The sequence below is a fragment of the Chinchilla lanigera genome, unplaced genomic scaffold, assembly GCF_000276665.1.
Source record: "Chinchilla lanigera isolate Chin_1 unplaced genomic scaffold, ChiLan1.0 scaffold00102, whole genome shotgun sequence".
Taxonomy (NCBI): Eukaryota; Metazoa; Chordata; class Mammalia; order Rodentia; family Chinchillidae; genus Chinchilla; species Chinchilla lanigera.
Window position 1 is genome coordinate 7,743,610 of NW_004955503.1, and position 18,908 is coordinate 7,762,517.

Sequence of the window (18,908 nt, forward strand, 5' to 3'; positions counted from 1 at the left end):
GCCATCCCAAACTTTTATTCATTGGTAGGTTTTTTAAATTATTGCTTCAATTTTATTGCCAGTTATTGGATTATTCCATGATTTTTATATCTTGTTGGTTCTGACTTGATAATTCATATGTATCTTGTAATCTATGCATAATCTGAATTCTCACTTATTGGAGTACAGGTTTTCAAAGTAATTGATAGTGAACTTTTGGCTTTATATGATTTCTGTTATGATTTCAGCTTTTTATGTTCTGACGTCTTTGATTTGGGTCTTTGCTTTTATTTAGTAAGATTGGCTAAGGTTCTCTATATTTTTTATTCTTTCAAGGAACTGGCTGTTTGACTTATTGATTCTTTTATTGTTTTCAAGTCTCATTTTTATTGTTGATTTTATTGTTTAGTTGATTTTATTGTTTAGTTGTTTTACTGTTTATTTGTGACAGGGGGCTATGGAGTTCTTCTGTAAGTTTTGTTGATATATATCTGATCTCTTATGTATAGTAGTATTTATTTCATGAAGCTTGGTGTGCAGTGCATTTATGTTTATTATTATCTTTTGTTGAATTTTTTCCTTAGTCAGTATATCTTGACCTTCTTTGTCCCTTCTGATCTGTTTTTGGTGTAAGTCCACTTTGACTGAAGAAGAAAGATAGCTACTTTTGCTTGATTTTGGGTTTCTACTGCAAGGAATACTTTTTTCATCCTTTGAACTTTATAAATGTTATTTTGGATTAATTTTTTATACAGAATGCTTTTGTGTTTTGTTTTTTGAGCCATTCTGGAAAGCTGTTTCTCTTGATTGGGAAATTGAGGCAGTTTATCTTGAGAGTTATTACTGAAATGTATTGACTTATTGCTGTCATTGCATTATTTCTTGCTGCTGATTTACTTTTTAATGATGGCATCATTTTATTAAAAGTAAGAAAAGAAACAGGCTCTCTAGCAGAAGTTTGGGCCAAGTAATAGTAGCAAAAGATGTGCAGCTTGCAGCATGAGGGTACCTACCATGTGAGAGAGAACACAGTGAGAAAAAGTCAACGTGGACTGTCCATTTTGTATTACCCAGTCCTTAGGCTAATGTCAAGTCTAGTCCATCCTATGGAAAACCTGCTCAAGTTCTCATGAGTACATCTCCAGGGCTTTGAGAACCTGTGCATGTGTTCTGGCATCTTGCTATGCCTCCTTTGCCAAGCAGTTTTAGCCATGCCCTACCTTCTCATTTCCTCTTGAAAGGCATGTATTCTCATAATTCTTTGTGGGGTGCTGAGGGAGTGAAGGACTCTGTCTTCTATACCTTCATTGAAGGGGAAGTGGCTGTAGACCTACGTACTGGGAATTACATACTCTCTGACTACTTTGGGGTATTGTGGCTTACTGACTGGATTGAAGAGAAGGCCTGTTAAAAGACAAAGAGAAAATAATTATTGATTATTGAGTTGTCTGTTCAAAAGGGGAAAGAAAGTAACTTTGCTATTATGTTAGGGATGTAGAACCCAAATATGAGAAGTAGATCAGATTTCCATGCTTCTTGTGGAAAAAATTATGGACAAAATATGGAGAAGAGAAAGTTTAGATAAATTATGTATAGCCTGAGAGCCAAAGCCTTAGCAAGATTATCCACATAATATATATAATTAAAAATGGGAAATACAGGCACCCATTTAAGTGGTGGTGAATTACAGTCATTAGTGACTCTACTGATCTGCTCCCAGAGAAATACTGGAGTCCTATTTTCTGAGGAGAAGCCTCAGGTCTTCCAGAGAGTCTCAGGAATAGCTTTCTTCTTAGTTCTGTGAAAATTCTAGTGACCATTTCCTATGTAAGATTTTTATAGCATGTGCCTTATAAATGATTGCTTGTTAGCAAGATCCTTTCTTTCCAGATTGCTGCATGGGCATGTAGCATCAGAAAGGCATATTTGGAGATTATATATTTAGTTTTGGAGTATATATATATTTTGTTTTTTGCCTTTTCCTAATATCACTGTCCAAATAAGAGTATTAGCTCTGCCTTTTGAGCAGAGTTCTATGGAAGAAAGGTTTTCCTTTGATGACCGCTTGTGAACAACTGCATAACTTGCTTTTTGATGTCCTTCTTGGTCACAATTCCTTCCATTAGTGAACCCCACCTCTTCAGGGTCTTAAAGGCACAGGTCACTGATGTCCTTCCTGCCTGCATAAGTCTGCGAGATCACGTCTCTACAAGACTGACTAACTTCTGGGCCTGTAGGCGTACAAAAGTCAGGATTAATAGTAGTGAAACTTTTTATAATAATCTAAGAGATGTCTAAGAGCATGCCCTGATACTTGGTAAGCTGTTTCCCTATTAACCACAAGTAAACTTTTGTCTCTAGTATAGCCCTGACCTGACTGAGAGTTAGGACTTCTAATCTCTGTCCTAAAGTTAATTTTGCAGCTTCCTCTTTTAGCAGCTGTAACTTCTATGGCTCTCAGGCAATGTGGCCATCCACTAGCCAACCTAGCTAACTTTGTTGAAAAGTATGCCACTGTGCAGAGATATTTTCCTAAGCCTTTGTGTCAGGACACCCAAAATAATTCCATTATTTTCTGATATGAAGAGGAAGAAGTGTTTTCTTGTCAGGTATTCAATTACACCATGCATCAGGATCTGCCTGTTGGCTAATTTGGTCTGGGAGACCTGGTGTCCCACCAGATAAAACCCATTTTGACCTTTGTCAGACTTTGAGAATTTTTCCCAATTCTTCTAGTAAATCTCTTCCTAGTGAAGGAGTAGGACACTGTGAAACACTTAGAAACTCATGGTTAACCATTTGGCCTTCAAAATGACATGAAAGGGTAGGAGTAAAGAATCTCTGACTAGGGGTTGCCTCAGCTCCAACTATGACTATAGATTTAGAGGAGAGTATTCCAGAGAAAGAGGTCAAAGCAGAATGTATTGGATTGGCTCACCCATAACATCCAGCATTACCCAGGGTTCTTCACAGGAAATGGTGATGTTTATGGACAGGGGCATTGTAGGTTCCCTCGGAACTCTTCAATTGTCTGAGCAGGAAATGTGGATTTTAGCTGGCTTAGTATTTCACTGGGATCAGGGATAATTAACTCTCCAGCACCATGAGTCAAGCACATAGGCTGCCTTACATTCAGAGCAGGGCCAGGCAGTGGCTTGGCATAGTCATGTCCAGACTTCTTCCTCTTAAAAGACGAACAGCAGTTGTCCTTGGGTTTTCCTTTAGATAACCTGACTGAGTTTGAAGCACTGCCAATTGTGACAGCTATAATTTTATCATTTTTCTTTTGCTTCTCATCAGGATCTGGGTTGTTGAATACAGAAAAGGTCATGTCCAGAATTTGGGACATAGGTGTCTGGGGTCCCATCTGAAGTTTCTTTATTAAACAGATGGGGATCTAAGGATGGAATCATCAAGACATCTCTTTCTGCCTACAGGGCTATGCTGTATACCATAGTTTCTGGACTTTTCGTGAGATAAAGTGTCACAAAAGCCTGAACATAAGGAATTTCATTTCACCTTCTATGCTTTAAGCAGAAATAATTTAACTGAAAAGTGGTCTCATAATTTAAACTCCCATCTCATACCCATCTCTTGCCATTTCCTAGTTCATATTGAGCCCAAACCATAGTATAATATATGAGCTATTCCTTTCTTAAATCAGCAGGATCAAACCTTTCCCACTGATCAATGATGGAGCCTAGTGGTGACGTTGGTGGAACCTGCAGGGCGTGATACCTGTGGTTTCCCATGGGTTGTCTTGGGGCCTATAGAGAGAGAGACAGCTATATTTCAGGTCCTTAACATGGTGTCTCATGCAGACAGAGGAGACCTGATTTTAGCCTACAAAGCATCCCTTGTGAAATTGCATTATTCACTAGACAGATGTCTTTATCACAAGCTAGCATGATGCTGCTGTTTTTCATAGAAACATAGGAGAAAGCCTTACTGAGGTCTTTTTGTCTCCACATGAAGACTCATTAACTCCTTAGGGAGAAGGCTGTTGAAGCACTTTATGGTTTTATGTAGCCCTTCAAGACTCCCATGAGGTCAAGATTCCCATGGAATCTTCCCTCACCAGGATTTCCTTAGCCGTGTTGTGCCACTTGATATCTCTGCTTAAGCATGATGAAGCCATTTGAGAAACAATGTCCTTCACATTTACCCCATAGCAAAAATTCTGGTGCTTTGTTTAAGGAAGTAGAGATCGAAATCTTTTTTTAAAGAAAAAATCCAAAGAATGAGAATGGTTCTACCTTTGATTCACAGTGGCTTGAGTTAAGCTTTACTGACTGCTTTTTTTTCTTTCCTCAGGCTGTCAGGCATATTTTATAAATTATCTGCATTTTGTTAGAAGAAACAAGGAAGGGACCTAGCCCAATTCAAAAGAAAAGAAGGAGGTAGCCTACATGATCCTTGTAATCAGAGGCTTAGATCCCATTTACAAGGGTGCGATTTTCCAGTGACCACGAGGTCAGTTGAAAACAAAGATGGTGAAACCTACGTGGCTGATATACAATGGGCAGCCTGTCATGTGACAAGATAATGGTCAATCATATGATGAGACAAGATGGTGAACCTAAGATACCACTCTGAGAAAGAAATGACCATGTAGGGGAAAAACGTGGGTGGGAATATGAGCTTAAAAGGAGTACACTGGGGTAAGCGGAGACCAATCTAATTTTCCCAAAGAGTAGCAAAGTATCGCAGAGAACAGAAATGTGAAGACAAAAGGGCATAATAACGTGCTCTCTGGCTACTTGACCCATAAATAGGTGGAGTGACTGCAAATGAAGGAAATAAAAGAAAGAAAAGGGGAGATAAATATGGGGCAGGCCTGTTGGTCTCCTATGGTAGGAGGAAAAACACAGAGGCCATGCACTCTCTGCCCCTCTCCCAGAAGATTTTACCTGCTTTCCTGGGTGGCTAAGCCAAATTATGTTACCACATTTTGGGGTCCTGGAATGTTTTTGTAGAGGCAGTTTTTAGGTTCTTTCTTTCCTCAGCAAAGAATTGGTCAAGAAAATCACACAGGATAGCAAAATTTTACTAAAGCTAGGAAAAGAAAATATTTTTTGTAAATAATATTTGATAATATTATTTGGATTTACCTTCATAAGTGATTTGCTGCTTTCCTCTAACAGTTTTTAAGTTTCCGTCATTGTGTTGGAAGTCCTGGACTTTGACTATGATCTATTATGAACAAGTTTTGTTCTATGTGCCTCACTTATCTGAAGATTGTCTTCTTTCTCCATATTTGGAAAGTTTTTTGGCGTTATTTCTGTAACTGGGTTTTTATGCCATTTGTGCGGTCTTCTGATTTTTCACTAATTCTAATTAATCTTAACATTGCCTTTTTTGTACATCGAGCAGCTGTTGGATCCATTTTTCATATTATCTCATTTTGTTTTAAGGTATATCTGAGTGTATGGTCACAGGCATCAACACCGTCTTCCAGGTTAGCCACTCTCTTCTTACATTGGTTACTTCTGTTGTCTGTATTTTCAGTAGAATTTTTAATCTCTTGGATTTTTGGGTACATTTTCAAGGATTCTTTCCTAAACTGGTCATTCTTGCTTTGTATAAGTTTGTTTAGCTCAGCTGGTTTTTTATTAGTATTTTCTTTAAAATCAAGGATTGTTTTATTTATTTTCTTTTCTGTTTAATTATATCTTCTGTGAGCTCACTGAGCACTTTACTGACCTGCTTTCTAATTTCCTCTTTTATGTAAAATAATTCAACTCTTTGGCTTTTTATTTTCTCTCCACCAGTGCTTCATGGATCAGCTTTGTGGGAGGTAGGACTTTTTAGAGGTATCTTATTGCTTTGTCTTCTTAGGTCTTATCGTTTGTTAGTTTTATTTCCTGAAGTTTATGCATGCATTATATCTGAAAGACTTTGTTGCTAGTGTGGAGATCTCTTTAGTTGTTGCTTGTTTTTTGGTGATGAACTCTGGGCACAGTTATTTGTAGGACTTTGCCTCTCTTCCAAGATCCAACAAGCTCCATTATTTTTTGAGGGTAGGGTGCAGGCTTTGGGGTTATGTAGCCCCAAATTCAGTTTTTTGGGAATGAATCACAGTATTTTTAATGACACAGACAATCCAGATACTGGCCTCAAGAAATATTAACTAATCACAACAACTATACCACGCTGGTAATAGCAACAAAATTTGTAACAATGATTGAGTTAATATTGACATACAATAAGAACCAGTAAAGTACCACCCTTAATGATAGAAAAGAGATGTATATTTATAGTATAATCTCAAAGACAAACCATATATTGATATACAGTAAGTGTTAAGTGCAACAATTATACCTCCACTAGCAATAGAAAACTTCAACAGTAATAGTTCAGCGTTAACAAAATATGTAAAGCTTATTAAATAATATTTATACAAGTAAAGACAGAGGAGGCAAGGAATGGGAAAATGAAAGAGGAAGAAAGTGACAAATAAAAAAGATGAGTGAAAAGTGAGTTAAAGATCATATTGAGGAGTAAAAGAAAATTAATAAAATTAGGTAAAACTAACAGAAAAGAATAAACAAGAAAAAGAAAAAAGAAAAGAGCAAAATGAAGAAAAAATAAGAAAAAAGAAAAAAATTAAAGGAAAAGACAACCAACCAATTAAACAAACAAAACATCCTCCAAAACCCCAAGGAAGTAATGAAAAATTGAGTCCAAATTTTTTCTCTTTTTTGAATAAGTGCTTTCTATCTAGGGTCTGCATTCTTAAAATCCAGCATATATGGGACAAAGCATAGTAACTCACTGCTAAGACATATTTTGTTTCCATACTCATCTTTTTGTGAGACTGCTGGTTACTGACCCACATTTCCTGCTGGTCAATGGTGTCTGTCCTATGGCTGTAGTCACTGACAACTACTACTTTCCCTGTCCCTCTGTGTACCCTATTCATGGTTTTCTTTGCCTAGCTTTATGGCCTGTGGGAGTGTGAAGTATTCCCCTGCTCCAGAGACACGTCTGTCAGTACACCCAAAGGTGTGGCACCCTTCCCAGTCAAGCTGCAGCCTTGCTCACTTTGATAGATGGGAAAAGCAAATCGACCACTGAGTTCTGTGCTGGTGTAAGCAGTGGGGCAGAGTGAGACTCGGGAAGGTCAAGGCATCTGTTGTATTTAATGCCAGCACCTTCAGACCTAACCCCCTCTGGAAGGCACACATGCCTGATCTGGTTTGTCTTCATGGAGTGCAGGGCTCTTGCATTCCTCCTGGTTGGACCTTAAATTTCTCAATTTGCCTATATCCAGCTTGTGTCTTCTCTGTGACTGCCTCCCGTGGCCATCTCTGACCTAGTTGCTGTCACAGAATAATACCAAAATCTCTGGTGTACAGATGCTATGCAGTAGCTCTTTAGCTCAGTTCAAAACTTTTGTTTTGAAATGCTTACATATTTACAGGCAATTGCAAGAATAAAACAGAAAGCTCTACCCTCTTCATAGAGTTTTTCTCAGTGTTTATGTTTCATAATCCTAGCACAATATAAAAATTATAAAATTAATATTTGTACAGAATGTACAGTTCTATAACATTTTTAACCACTGCAAGCAAGATACAGATCTAGTCCATTACTGCAAAGATCTCCTTACTAGTCACATACACCCCACACTTCCCACTCACAATCCCTAATCTCTGGCACCATTAACCTCTTCTCCATCTCTACATTTTTTTAATTTTAAGAATTATAATCATAATATATAATTTCCTTGAGATCCATTGAAGTTATTTGTATCAATAGTTCATTCCCTTTAATTGCTGAATAGTAATGGTGTAGATGTAATACTGTTTGTTAAACCCTTTACATATTCTTTTTTTAAATGATGCTGTCTTGAAGTCTATTTGGTCTATAATCAGTTGACCATTACAGCTTCCTTTCGGTAACTCCTTGTGGTATAACTTTTTCTATGTTTTCATTTTCAAAGTTTCTCAATGCTAATTCTTTGGTATAAAACTGGAGTTTTAAAACTGGATGGTATCAGCCAGTCATGGTGGTGCACTCTGGTCGGCTGATATAGGAAGACTTCAAGTTTGGGCATAACTTGGGTAATTTAGTGACTTAATGAGATTTTGTCTTAAAATAATGAAAAATTAAAATTAAAATGACTGGAGATACAGCTCAGTGTGAAAGCCCAGGGTTTAATTTCCAACACTGGAAAAAAAGATGACATCTTTTAACCAGTAAGTTTATGTCATTTTCATTTATTGTGATTACTAATGCATTGGAACTGTGTGCTCTTTGCTTCTTCAAAAGTATTTCACTTTCCTCATTGTTTACTGCCTTTTGTATTAAATGTAGTTTTCTTTAGTACATTTTTTGCTGTTTAATATATTATATTCTCTAGTTTTGCTATTTTATTGATCATTCTTGAAATCTATTCATATCGAACTTAAGTCTAGGGATAATCAATGTATTATCAGTATCCTAACAATAGTTGAGGGCCTCAACTTCAATTAATTTGGACTGAACTGTACTTATGTTCTTAAATCAGATACATTCAAAGAGTGTAATGTTCACCTTTTCTGTTCTGCTGTTACAATATCATATCCAGGTCAGGAAATTTTAATCCTTCAAAATATGTGTCTCATGTGAGATAAATTGCTATTTTTCATGCCACTAGAGCACAGTGGGAAGTAGTTTCAAAAGCCCAAAGAAGCTGAAAATTTCCCAGATAACCTGTTTGATAGCAGTATTCCTAGTTTCAGTAAGGAAATCAGTAAGCGGTGAATCCAACTGTTTAACATTATACTAGACAAAGCTAATTTCTGAAGTCATATTTCAAGAGGTCTGTCTAACAGCTTTAAGTTGAAAGGGATTCTTGTAGAAGGATTCCTGAAATTCTCTTTTTCATCTTTTACATGGAATTACATATTTTCCTGTTTTTACAGGAAGTCCTTAGAAATAAACATCCCATTCCATTGAATTCTTTTTCCTCATAAAATCATTCTATAGGACCTATCACCTTGTCACTGAGAATCTATTGTCAGAGGAAAAGCACTCTCAGGGAATTGTAGGCTATTAATTTTCAACCACAAATTATAGAAGGAAATCTCATTTGGACTTTGACCTTTTCAACCCAAATATCCCATGTTTTTTCAGTACTGGATATTGAACCCAAGGCCTTACACATGCTAGGCAAATGCTCTAACATTTAACTGCATTCCCAGGCCCATGATTACTTGAAAATCTATTTGCTACTACTCCACTTACAATATTATTCTTAGTCTGTAGCCTTTTGGTTAAACATAAAAATGGAACTGAAGGAAGTTATGATGTATCTTACAAGTAAGGGAAAAGTTACATAACCTAGGCTGGTCAAGGATAGAAACAAAGGCAGGTTCAGCAACACCAAGAGAAATTTACATCACTTCATTCCTGTGTTTTCAGTCTTTGAACTGATCAAGTCAGATTGTTTTAAAACCTTATCTTCTTCCTCATCTAGTTGTTTGTACAATACCATAAATTAAAGTGGGGAAAGCGGGACAACTCAATGTAAGCAGTTACGAGAACTGCTCCATTGTACTCAAGACCTAGACACACAATGTAAAAAGTAAACACTATTGTACAGAATGTCTAAAGAAGGTTTTAAGAGTCACGTTTCAGGGATAAGAAAATAATATATAGCTGGAGTTCACTTCCTAGTGCTTACTGTTATTATTTCATGAATTTATAACTTCCACAGAAAGAGTATTTTAAGTCTCAAGTGCACCTGGACTTTCTGATTGTTTTTACCTGTGGTGTAATTTAAGACACAGAACCCACCCCCACCAAAGACGCAGAAACCCAAACTTTAGGGGATGAAGTATTTGTCTATTATGTGATTCTTTGCTTATCCATAAGACCAGACTCTATATGTCTCTATGGAAACAGGCTTTTCCTGAAGAGGATGGAAGTTTACAGTGTTAATCAGAGCAAAGGAAGATGGTTGGGTTACTTTAATAACTGGGAACAAGCTAAGAGATGCTGATGCACCCATCTTCAAGTATATGACCTCAAATACCACCTTTATTCAGCCAGAAGGAGATGTTAATGTTTCAGGACTGACATCTTTTTAGGCCCTCCTTATTAAATATTTTAAAAATCTTGTGACTGTTGTCATCTAGGGTCATCTTGTTGCCACAGCAATACTATTCCTTAATAAATGGCCATGGCTTTAATGTCACATGGGTAACAATTGTCACTGAATATTTCAACATTAGGCCGTAGGATTTTCCATTAATTTTCTCCCAGAACTACAGGAAAAAAAAAAGGTCATCCTATTATTATCATTACCATTAACTTCTTCAGACAAATGTTCAAGTGTTGCAGTCGCTCAGTTTTACAGCTGTGGATGTAAGTTTTCCAAAATTTTAATTTTGCCTAAATGCTCAATTACTGCCGTTGGTGACTAACACTGGCAGTTTTTTCCTTGAGGTCCCATTTAATTTATTTTTCAAGAAAATATCTGCTGAATGTACATGTATGAACAATCACAGTTTGTTCACCAGTCATTCTTTAAGTAAAAATGGTGTTCCAAGAAAAGAATGGCTAATTCAGTGCACAACTCAAATAGATGTGCAAATATTTTTCTTTGAGACAATCATTGTCCTGAGATATGCAGCACAAGTTGTTTGTGCATACTTTCATTTGATATTTCATCACACAGAATATTAAAAAGATGTGAACTCAAGCATCAAGATATGATAAAATTTATAATTATATTTTGAATAAAGGCTTTATTAAACATTTAAAAATGAAAGTGGATTTTAAAAAATTGAGTTTGTAACTTTAACAAATACAATCACTGCTACTATAGTTTGTGAGTACTACCTTGATCCATGTGAAGACATCAGCAGTTTTACTTACCATGGGTTTTACACCATCAGTGTAAATGCCAATCTTGTAAAAACAGCAAACCACATATTAAAGGTCTAAAAGTCATTTTGACTTTAAATTTTAGGAACTTGCAGTATTACATGGGCTACATACTGAGAACCACTGATACACAATACGACCCCAATTTTGTATAAAGGATATGCAGAAATGTACATAACCATATGGAAGAATTTTCAACCAATTTCACATTGTGTGACTATGTTTGACTGATGCCATAGCATCTTAGATCTGGTGAATATCTTTTCTTGATATTATATAAGTATATAAAAGTTTTCTAAAACATTTTTAATTGAAAAATAAATAATGCATACAGCTGGGGGCACATGATGTTTTAACATATGCAAACATCATTCAATGGATAAATTGAACATTTAAATATGGAGTACCTCACATAGCTATCATTTTTTTGTGGTTAGAACACTTAAAGTCTAAGCTTTAAAAAATGAATATTACCCAATTCCTCTCCAGATAAGTTACATCAATGTGGAATACCAATCTATTCTTTTTTTATAGCTCCCCAACCCAGGAGTCCCTTCTATCCTGCCATAGCCTACCATAAACTTGCACAAAATGATTTTGTGAAGGTTGTCAGAAAAGCAGCCTGGACTTGGTTAAATCTCTGGGAGCTTTCTCATTTTTTTCATTGCCTCCGTGTACCATGGAGGTGAAGAAGGAAGGTATTTTTGCTCTTAGATGCAATCACAAGTGGGGGTGAGGGCCCCAGTAAAATCCACACCGTTGCTCCTCTTCTAGGGGAAGTCTGACCCAGACCTTTAGCCCTAAGAATCAAAGCACTGTCTGAGCCAAGGGTTATTTTCTTGGCCACACTGATGTTTTTCTCAGTCCAAATGGGAACTCCTTTATGATTATGTAGTCCTCACATTTGCCCAAGAGGACTCTTGCCTATCAAGATTTGCATCAAATCATATAATCTTCTCTCTCTGTGGACCCGTAACCAGGTGTAAGGTGGCAGATCTTGGTCCATTTTTGCTTTTGTAAGTCTCTAATAACCAACGTAACCTAAGAGTTCCTTTACCCACCACCCCATTTCTCTCATCATCTCATGCATTGATTTATTATAAATTTCTAACAAATCTCGCTTTCATTCTTTACCACTAACCTTATGCCAACACCATCTGTCTTCCACATTACTTTTCCTTTTGTCAAAAATATGCAGTGACCCAGAATATGACAGGATAACTTCTCAATATCTCAGCCTAGAATTCAAAATCTTCCTTAAAATTCCTCGCCTTAAATTGTCACCTTTATCTTTCCTCGTGTCTCTTTCCACAGCTTCCATTCTAAGTAAATGGATTTTCCAACATGGGCACATATTTCCCACCTTCATGCCTTTCTTTCAATCATTCCCCCTCCTGGACTGCCCTTCAGGCCCATCCTCACTGAAGCTATCTTAGTAAGCTCTGCTTCATTTAGCCAGATGGCAAATATTTGACAAAGAGCATATATGGGTACTATTAGCAATTTTTTGTATTTATGTTCCTTATTTCTTCAGCTAGATTTTAAACTCAAGAATAACAACATTTTTAAAAAAAATTTGAAATATTAAACTTTATTGATGATACATGAATGAAGTCTTTGGTGGATAAATTCAAGTCAAAACAAATAATAGCAGAGTAGGCCATTTATAATGGACAGATACGCTGTCAATTCACAGAGGAATCAGTAAAAATGTTCCGCCCAAGCAGCATGATTAAAGTCACAATATGTTTTCATTATAAGAGAACTATTTGGTATTCATAAGATGGTTTAGCTTAAAGCTGGTGACTATCACAGATAACATCACTCTGGAAGATACATTTTTTAAAACTGGCAGCTGAAAGAATCCCTTTACCAAATAAGCAACTGAAAATGCAGTAACTTTAAATTTGCAATGCTTCTAGGCCATGAAACTAAGAAATTTCATCTTCTGAAAGCATATAGCAATCAGAATTTGTTTACTAATTTTATAACCTTCACTTTCACCAAGAGGTCATGATGATTTGCCAAGGCTCGAATTTTCTTAACGCACACTCCAGAAGTAGTGCATAAGTAAAAAAGGGAACCTTTGTTGAACTCTCTGTAGTTGAATACTTCTGCTCTGAGATTGTCATAGATAATCTCAAATAGAGTAAGGGCATTAATAAGAATTTCTGATTCTACATAAGAATTATACAAGGAACTAAATGATGATGGCACTTGGGTACTGAGAAGTTTCTTTAGCATATCTGGATTTTCAGCAAAATTCGAAAGTATTTTCAGAATCTCAACCTTGATTTTTCCACCTCCCTGAGATAACAAACGGAAAAAGTTTGCAATAGAATTGACAAGCAAGTGTTGGTAGTCACTAGTAATAGTCATGTTTGTTAAAAATTTTAGTCCAACTACCTGTACTGCAGAGTTCAGGTTAGAGGCCATGATATCATCCATCACTTTATTCATGTACACCTGAAGCCGGCCCTGGTTTTCATAATTTTCACTCAGATTATTCATGGCCATCAAGGCTTTTTCCTTAATGTGAGGATCAGTTTTGTTGATCATGTTTGCAATAATCGGGAGGCCTCCCAATTTGCGGATTGTCTCTTGATTGCATGAATAATTTGCATTGTTGCTCAGAGTGAGCAAAGCTACCTGTTGGATGAAAGGATCATCCGATTTCTGAAGCAAAGCAAGGACTTTCCTGAGATCTCGCACACCCAGAATCTCATCAATTTCATAAGGAAAGGGGCGCTTTTGCATGGTAACTACTTTTTTTCCTCTCCCTCTGCGTTGGGTCTCAGGTTCAGAGTCTGAATCTGACTCTGTATCAGTCCACCCGGACTCCCCTTCCTCAGAGTCAGGGATCTCTGCTAGGAAAGCATGTCCCCCATTAGCAGAGGCTGCAGCAGCTGCTGCAGCTCCATCGCCAGGGCGGAAGCCCAGCCCCAATTCGTCTACTTCAGCCTTGTTTTTCTTGCTCTTGCCCTTTCCTCCAGTCCGAGACCTGGTTCCACCCTTGGCCCCACCTTTAGGTACAGCTCCAGTGGCTGACCCAGCCTTAGGGATAGCCCCAGTGTGAGTTCCAGGGCTTGCCTTCTTGGAAACTGCTGCTGTTCTAGTAGACCCTGAAGTCCCAGGAACCTCTGCAGCCCTGGCAGTTATTGCTGCCCCAGCAGGCGTTGTGGACACAGGAGCCCCTGCTGCCTCTCCAAGTGTCATTCCAGAACGCTCTGCCACCTCAGTAGGTGCTCCCACTCCAGGAGCCTCCACAAGCTCTGTGGCTGCTGTTGCCTTGGTAGACACTGCTGTCCCCTGAGGCAACACTACTGCCCTGGGAGGCACTGCTGCTCTAGGAGACATTGCTACCCCTGGAGGCTTCGTCGCCCTGGGAGCCTCTGCTGCGCTGGGAGCTTCTGCCACTTTGGTAAGCCCTGCCATTGTGGCGCCCTCCAGAGCTTTGGGAGTTTCTGCCACACCTAGAAGTTGTGCCGTTGCAGAGGTCACTGCAGCCCTTACTACTAATTCGGTCTTAGGCCCAATCCCTGCTCCTTCTACCTCCTGAGCCAGACTTCCTGCCTCACTCTGAGTTTCAGTGCTGGATGAAGCTGGGATGACCGTCTCAGCCCCAGCCATGTCAAAAGCAGAGGTTTCAACCTGGACCTTGTCTTCTGCCCCAGTACAGACTGTGGTTGGTGGACTGAATTCTGGCCCAAGGTCGATTGTGAATCCAGCCCTTAGCCCCGCTCTAGCCCTGGCTCCAGTCCCAGCCACCACCCGGTTCTTGGGCTTGGTCAGTCTCCTCTTCTTCTGATCTCTTCCCCTGGTGTATTTGTAGACACAGTACCAGGCACCAGCTCCGATCACTATCCCCGCTGCTACACAGCCAGCATCCCGAACACGGCTCATGGTGCAGCTGGGGTGATTCTCTGATCCAAGGTGCAGAGCTGGCTTGTCTGAGCAGGATGAGTCCACGTCAAGGTGAAGTTTCCGGCTTGCAAATTGCGCCAAAGTGCAAAGAGAGTGGGACCTAGAAATGATGTTAGAAATGAGGCTTAGGATTCCGGCTCACTTTGTGTCTAACCAGGCTTATTTAAAGGAGGGTATGAGATCCCAGTGCCCAGTTAGTGGGTTAGCACCAAGAAACACGTGCATAGAACTCCATTTGCTGATTTAGAGACTTAATGGATCAGGTTACATCTGTAACCCCAGCTCGTACTCTGAGGGGCAAAACCTGTAATTTTGTCCCCTAAATGGGGGAAATGAGAGGCAGTATGGAAAGCTGGTGGTGACGGGAAATCTCATATTCAATTCTCATGTCCTTCCACCATGTCTACCTAGCCAAAGTTCCCTAGGTGGTGCTTATGCACATACCAGTTTCTGGGAACAGGAGCAGTTTGCTCTTTTCCACAGTACCTGCAGCTGCACAGAGCCCAAAAGTCAGACCTGTGGACAGATCACAGAAAGTGTGTTTATGAGCCGTTGGCAAATGGATTCTGGTTTGTTTCCTGATTTGCACTCCTGAGGGGTAAAAAGTTTCTCCCTCTCAGGGTTCCTCTTTTTCTCCTTATTCTTAACTCCTCATTCTATTAACTAATAAGGTATATGGCACATCCCTTTCCCTGCACCAAAAGGGACAGGCCATAGCAAGAGAGGGAAGATGCTGGAGGAGCAGCCTTTGGTCCTAGACTCTGCTCTGATTTCTGCCACAAGCACACCAGGAGTCCCAAGACAGCAAGACAGTTTCCAACTGCAACACTGACCTAGGATTCAGGGCTGTTTCTCCTCCTTTTAGTTCAATTACAGCTTCATGCTGAGGACAGACTGAAGGGCAGAAAAACAGACTGCAGGCATTGGAGACTGAGAGTTTAGTAGCTATACCAGCATCTAGTACTCGCCTTTTAGTGTTCGCACAACGATGTCAAACGAGGTCTACGTCCCAATTTATTCTGTTCTCACTTCTCCCGTGGCATGCTAGTTTCCCCTCTAGTGCAGGCCCCCCAGTCCCTCTTTCTACTTTGCCCCTCCCCCGGCCGCCATTTCTCTCAGATACACTGCCCCACCCCTTCTCTGGCACAGAAGCGAGGGCGGGGTGTGAGGCCAGGGTGCCCGGAAAGTAGGATGGGACGCAGCAGCGGGTATTCTTGACCTATAACTTAGGGTCCCCCTCCACGGTCAACCATTTTCTACTCTCCAGCTCCCACACCTCGCACTGGCCTGCATGCCAAGGGCCCCAACATCTTGTTTTCTCGGTTTTAGGGCCATGATTTTCCATGATTTCTTTACTCTGGGCCCCGCCTCCCACTCTCCACCCAGATCCTCTGATAACCGCCATTCGTCCCTCTTGCATACCCGATTTCCTTTTCCAGGAGAGAAAAGACGAGGATGAAGGGCTAGGTGGATTGGAGGTGTCTGGAAACCAGTCTGGGAATTAACATGGTGGTTTAGTACTAGATTCTGTCAGCGTTCCCTCTCTTGTGAAGTCCGGACAGCGCCAAACCCGCCATCTGTCCTGTAAAGGCTGGCACACCCATTTCCCAGCCCCTCAAATGACAGAGGGCTAGTGTGTGGGGGAGGGGGTGTCGGGGCGGTAGTAGGGAGGTGTATGCAAAGTGAGGGTGGGAGCGAAAGGTCGAATTGTTGCGAAATTCCATGCCCCTCCGATCACGGGTTCCCAACCTCCCCTGTGCCTTATATGCACTGCCACGTTTATTTCTCTTCTCTCCTCCTCTCAAAGCAGGACGGGATGTGGAGTGCGGGCCCGAGTGTCAAAAACAACGCCGCCCCCCCCCCAAAAAAAACCGACCAAGACCAGGAGGACAGTAAGCAGATTCCTCTGATTCTATCAGTCTTTTCATTACCCCTCCCCCTCTTCCCGCCGCCCACCAAGATGTACTGCGTCTGAGTGCCCAAGGGTCTGGAAAAGCGGCCCGGAGCGGGAAAGGCAGAGGCTCCCGCAGTGTCTGACTCCAGCATCCCTAGGCTACTCCTATTTCTGGAATCCCAGGCCGCGGCCACCCTCACACCAACCTGCCCGGAAATTTTCTCCTTCTCCTCCTCGCCTAGGTTAAATGCGGGGCTGTGCGCCTCACAGAAGAGTTGGTACCCAGAGGAGGACGGAGGACTGCATTCAGGGCTTTAAGTACTTTTGCTCACGTCAGCTCCTGGTCACGTGAGGGCCGCCTTACCAGTAAGCTTGGATTCCCTATTTCCACTCCTACCGAGAGCCCCTTTACCCTCACTCCCACCTCACCCCACCACATCAGGTGCTGTCACTCATTCTGCTTTTGTAGTTTAAGAGGTCAAAAGTAGTCCCTTTTCCTTGTAAGAATTTGCCTTTTTCTGACTACTGAGAAGGCCCTGTATCTCCTGGGAGAGCTGAAAATTTATTATTTTTTAATTGGTAAATTGCCTCATCTTTTCTGGGCTATGGGACATTTTCCCCTGGCTCTACCTCCAACTTTACAGCCCCTGCGTAGTTCATATCATTACCCTTAAAGCTGAATCCTTGCTCCAGTATAGGTAAAGCACCGGGGTGTCAAAAATGAGACAGGGAACAGAGGTGAGGTCTGTAATGGACTATTACTGATTTTTTAAAAAGCCATCACCATGCTTGATTTTTATAGTAAAAATATAATAGAACAAGAATTCAGTATGGAAAACAGAAACAGAAAAAGGAAGGATATGCTTTGTAAATTTTTTTCCATTTTCATTGTAAAGCATTATTAATTGTGGTTAATCTTTACCATATCAAACATGAATTCTGTTTGACACATAGGAAATAGTTATCAGAACATGCTAAGGTACTTCAACATTTAAAAATATTTTCTTATAAAAATATGCATATTTTCATATGATCTGTAAGTTGATTCATGGAGAGATGCTTAGTTATCCAATTTTATTTATTTTAGACAAGTGATAATGCTACTTTTTCTCCTTCTGGGACAAATTTTCAGTTGAACAAATAAATGATCTTGTCTTGTTCTGCTAAGGAAACATATTTATTTAGCATTTCCAAAGCAATGCTGACTTTTGTGTGGACCTCCTGCAGTTCGATGGTTGTAACCATGAGAGTTTAGAACACCTACGCCTGGATAAGATTCTAGTTTAGTGATTCAGCTCTGGGTAAAAAGAAGAGCTGCGGGGTTGAGACAACTAAGGGCTTGAAGGGTACAGGGTGCTCAAATTCTCCCTGCCCTATTTAGAGAGGTGGAAGGTGTTGCCTTCCCATGCCTCCCTCATTCCGGAGCCTTTCATCCTCTGCATTCAGACAACTGACTCTGTTGCTTACTCTAAATATACACATGGACAGGTAGCCAAGGTAGCGATCTGAATCAATGCCTTTGGCTCCTACCCTCGCTCAAATTTGTACAAGTACAACTAAGGAATATATAGAACAGATTGCTGTTTCCACCTGCCACTGCAGCTGGTTTTCATGAAGTCTGAAGAAGTGATGGCTAGGGCAAGTTCAAGGCTTGGCTGTTGTCTGTCTTTATTCATAGTGCCCTGATGAAAATTACTCCTAACACTCTGTGCTACTACCACCTGGTCTGAGAGGGGTAGCCTTCTGGCCTCTCATTCCTGGCCTCTAACTATAGGTCACCAAGGAAGAGCCTAACCTTTGTTGCAAGGCCTTTCAGTTCCCATCCACCTTGGTGCCTCCTCAGACAAATACACGCCCAGGCCCAAGGAATAATCACCACTAACTACATTAATCAACCGAGAGTAGGTGTTTTCATTGGCCCAGCTCTATGGATCACCTGAAATTGTGCTAACTCACAGGGTTTTGTTTGTGATTCTATATGTGGCTAAGTGCATGTGCAAGGTAATGAGTTCAATCTCTAGGACTGAAAAAGAAATTTAAAAGAATAAGGAATTATATGAGGTATACAGGGGAAGAAAATTTTCCACCTTTTTCATCCTAGCCACTGCTAATGATTTCCAATTTTCTTTTTATGTGCATATTAGTGAGTGAGTACATGCTGTCTTAGTTCTCATTGCTGAGGCAGAAATACTAGAATCCAAAATTAAAAGAGGAAATGCTATTTTAACTCATAGTT

At 40.0% G+C, this 18,908-nt stretch overlaps 1 protein-coding gene across 5 annotated transcripts; it reads right to left on the bottom strand.

The window, feature by feature from the left end:
* Nucleotides 1-12,422: 12,422 nt before the first annotated feature.
* On the bottom strand, nucleotides 12,423-16,964 carry Armcx2 (armadillo repeat containing, X-linked 2). Of its 5 annotated transcripts, XM_005406973.1 has the most exons (4): nucleotides 16,879-16,964; nucleotides 16,201-16,272; nucleotides 15,223-15,294; nucleotides 12,423-14,878 (listed from the first exon to the last, which is right to left on the bottom strand). In XM_005406973.1, exon 4 carries the CDS (start codon nucleotides 14,755-14,757, stop codon nucleotides 12,820-12,822), a length of 1,938 nt encoding a protein of 645 aa, XP_005407030.1. In that variant the 5' UTR covers nucleotides 14,758-14,878; nucleotides 15,223-15,294; nucleotides 16,201-16,272; nucleotides 16,879-16,964; the 3' UTR covers nucleotides 12,423-12,819. The 5 variants fall into 5 exon arrangements, with proteins under 5 accessions (XP_005407030.1, XP_005407031.1, XP_013361300.1 ...); XM_005406974.1 differs by lacking the exon at nucleotides 16,201-16,272; XM_013505846.1 differs by lacking the exon at nucleotides 15,223-15,294.
* Between the last annotated feature and the right edge of the window lie 1,944 nt (nucleotides 16,965-18,908).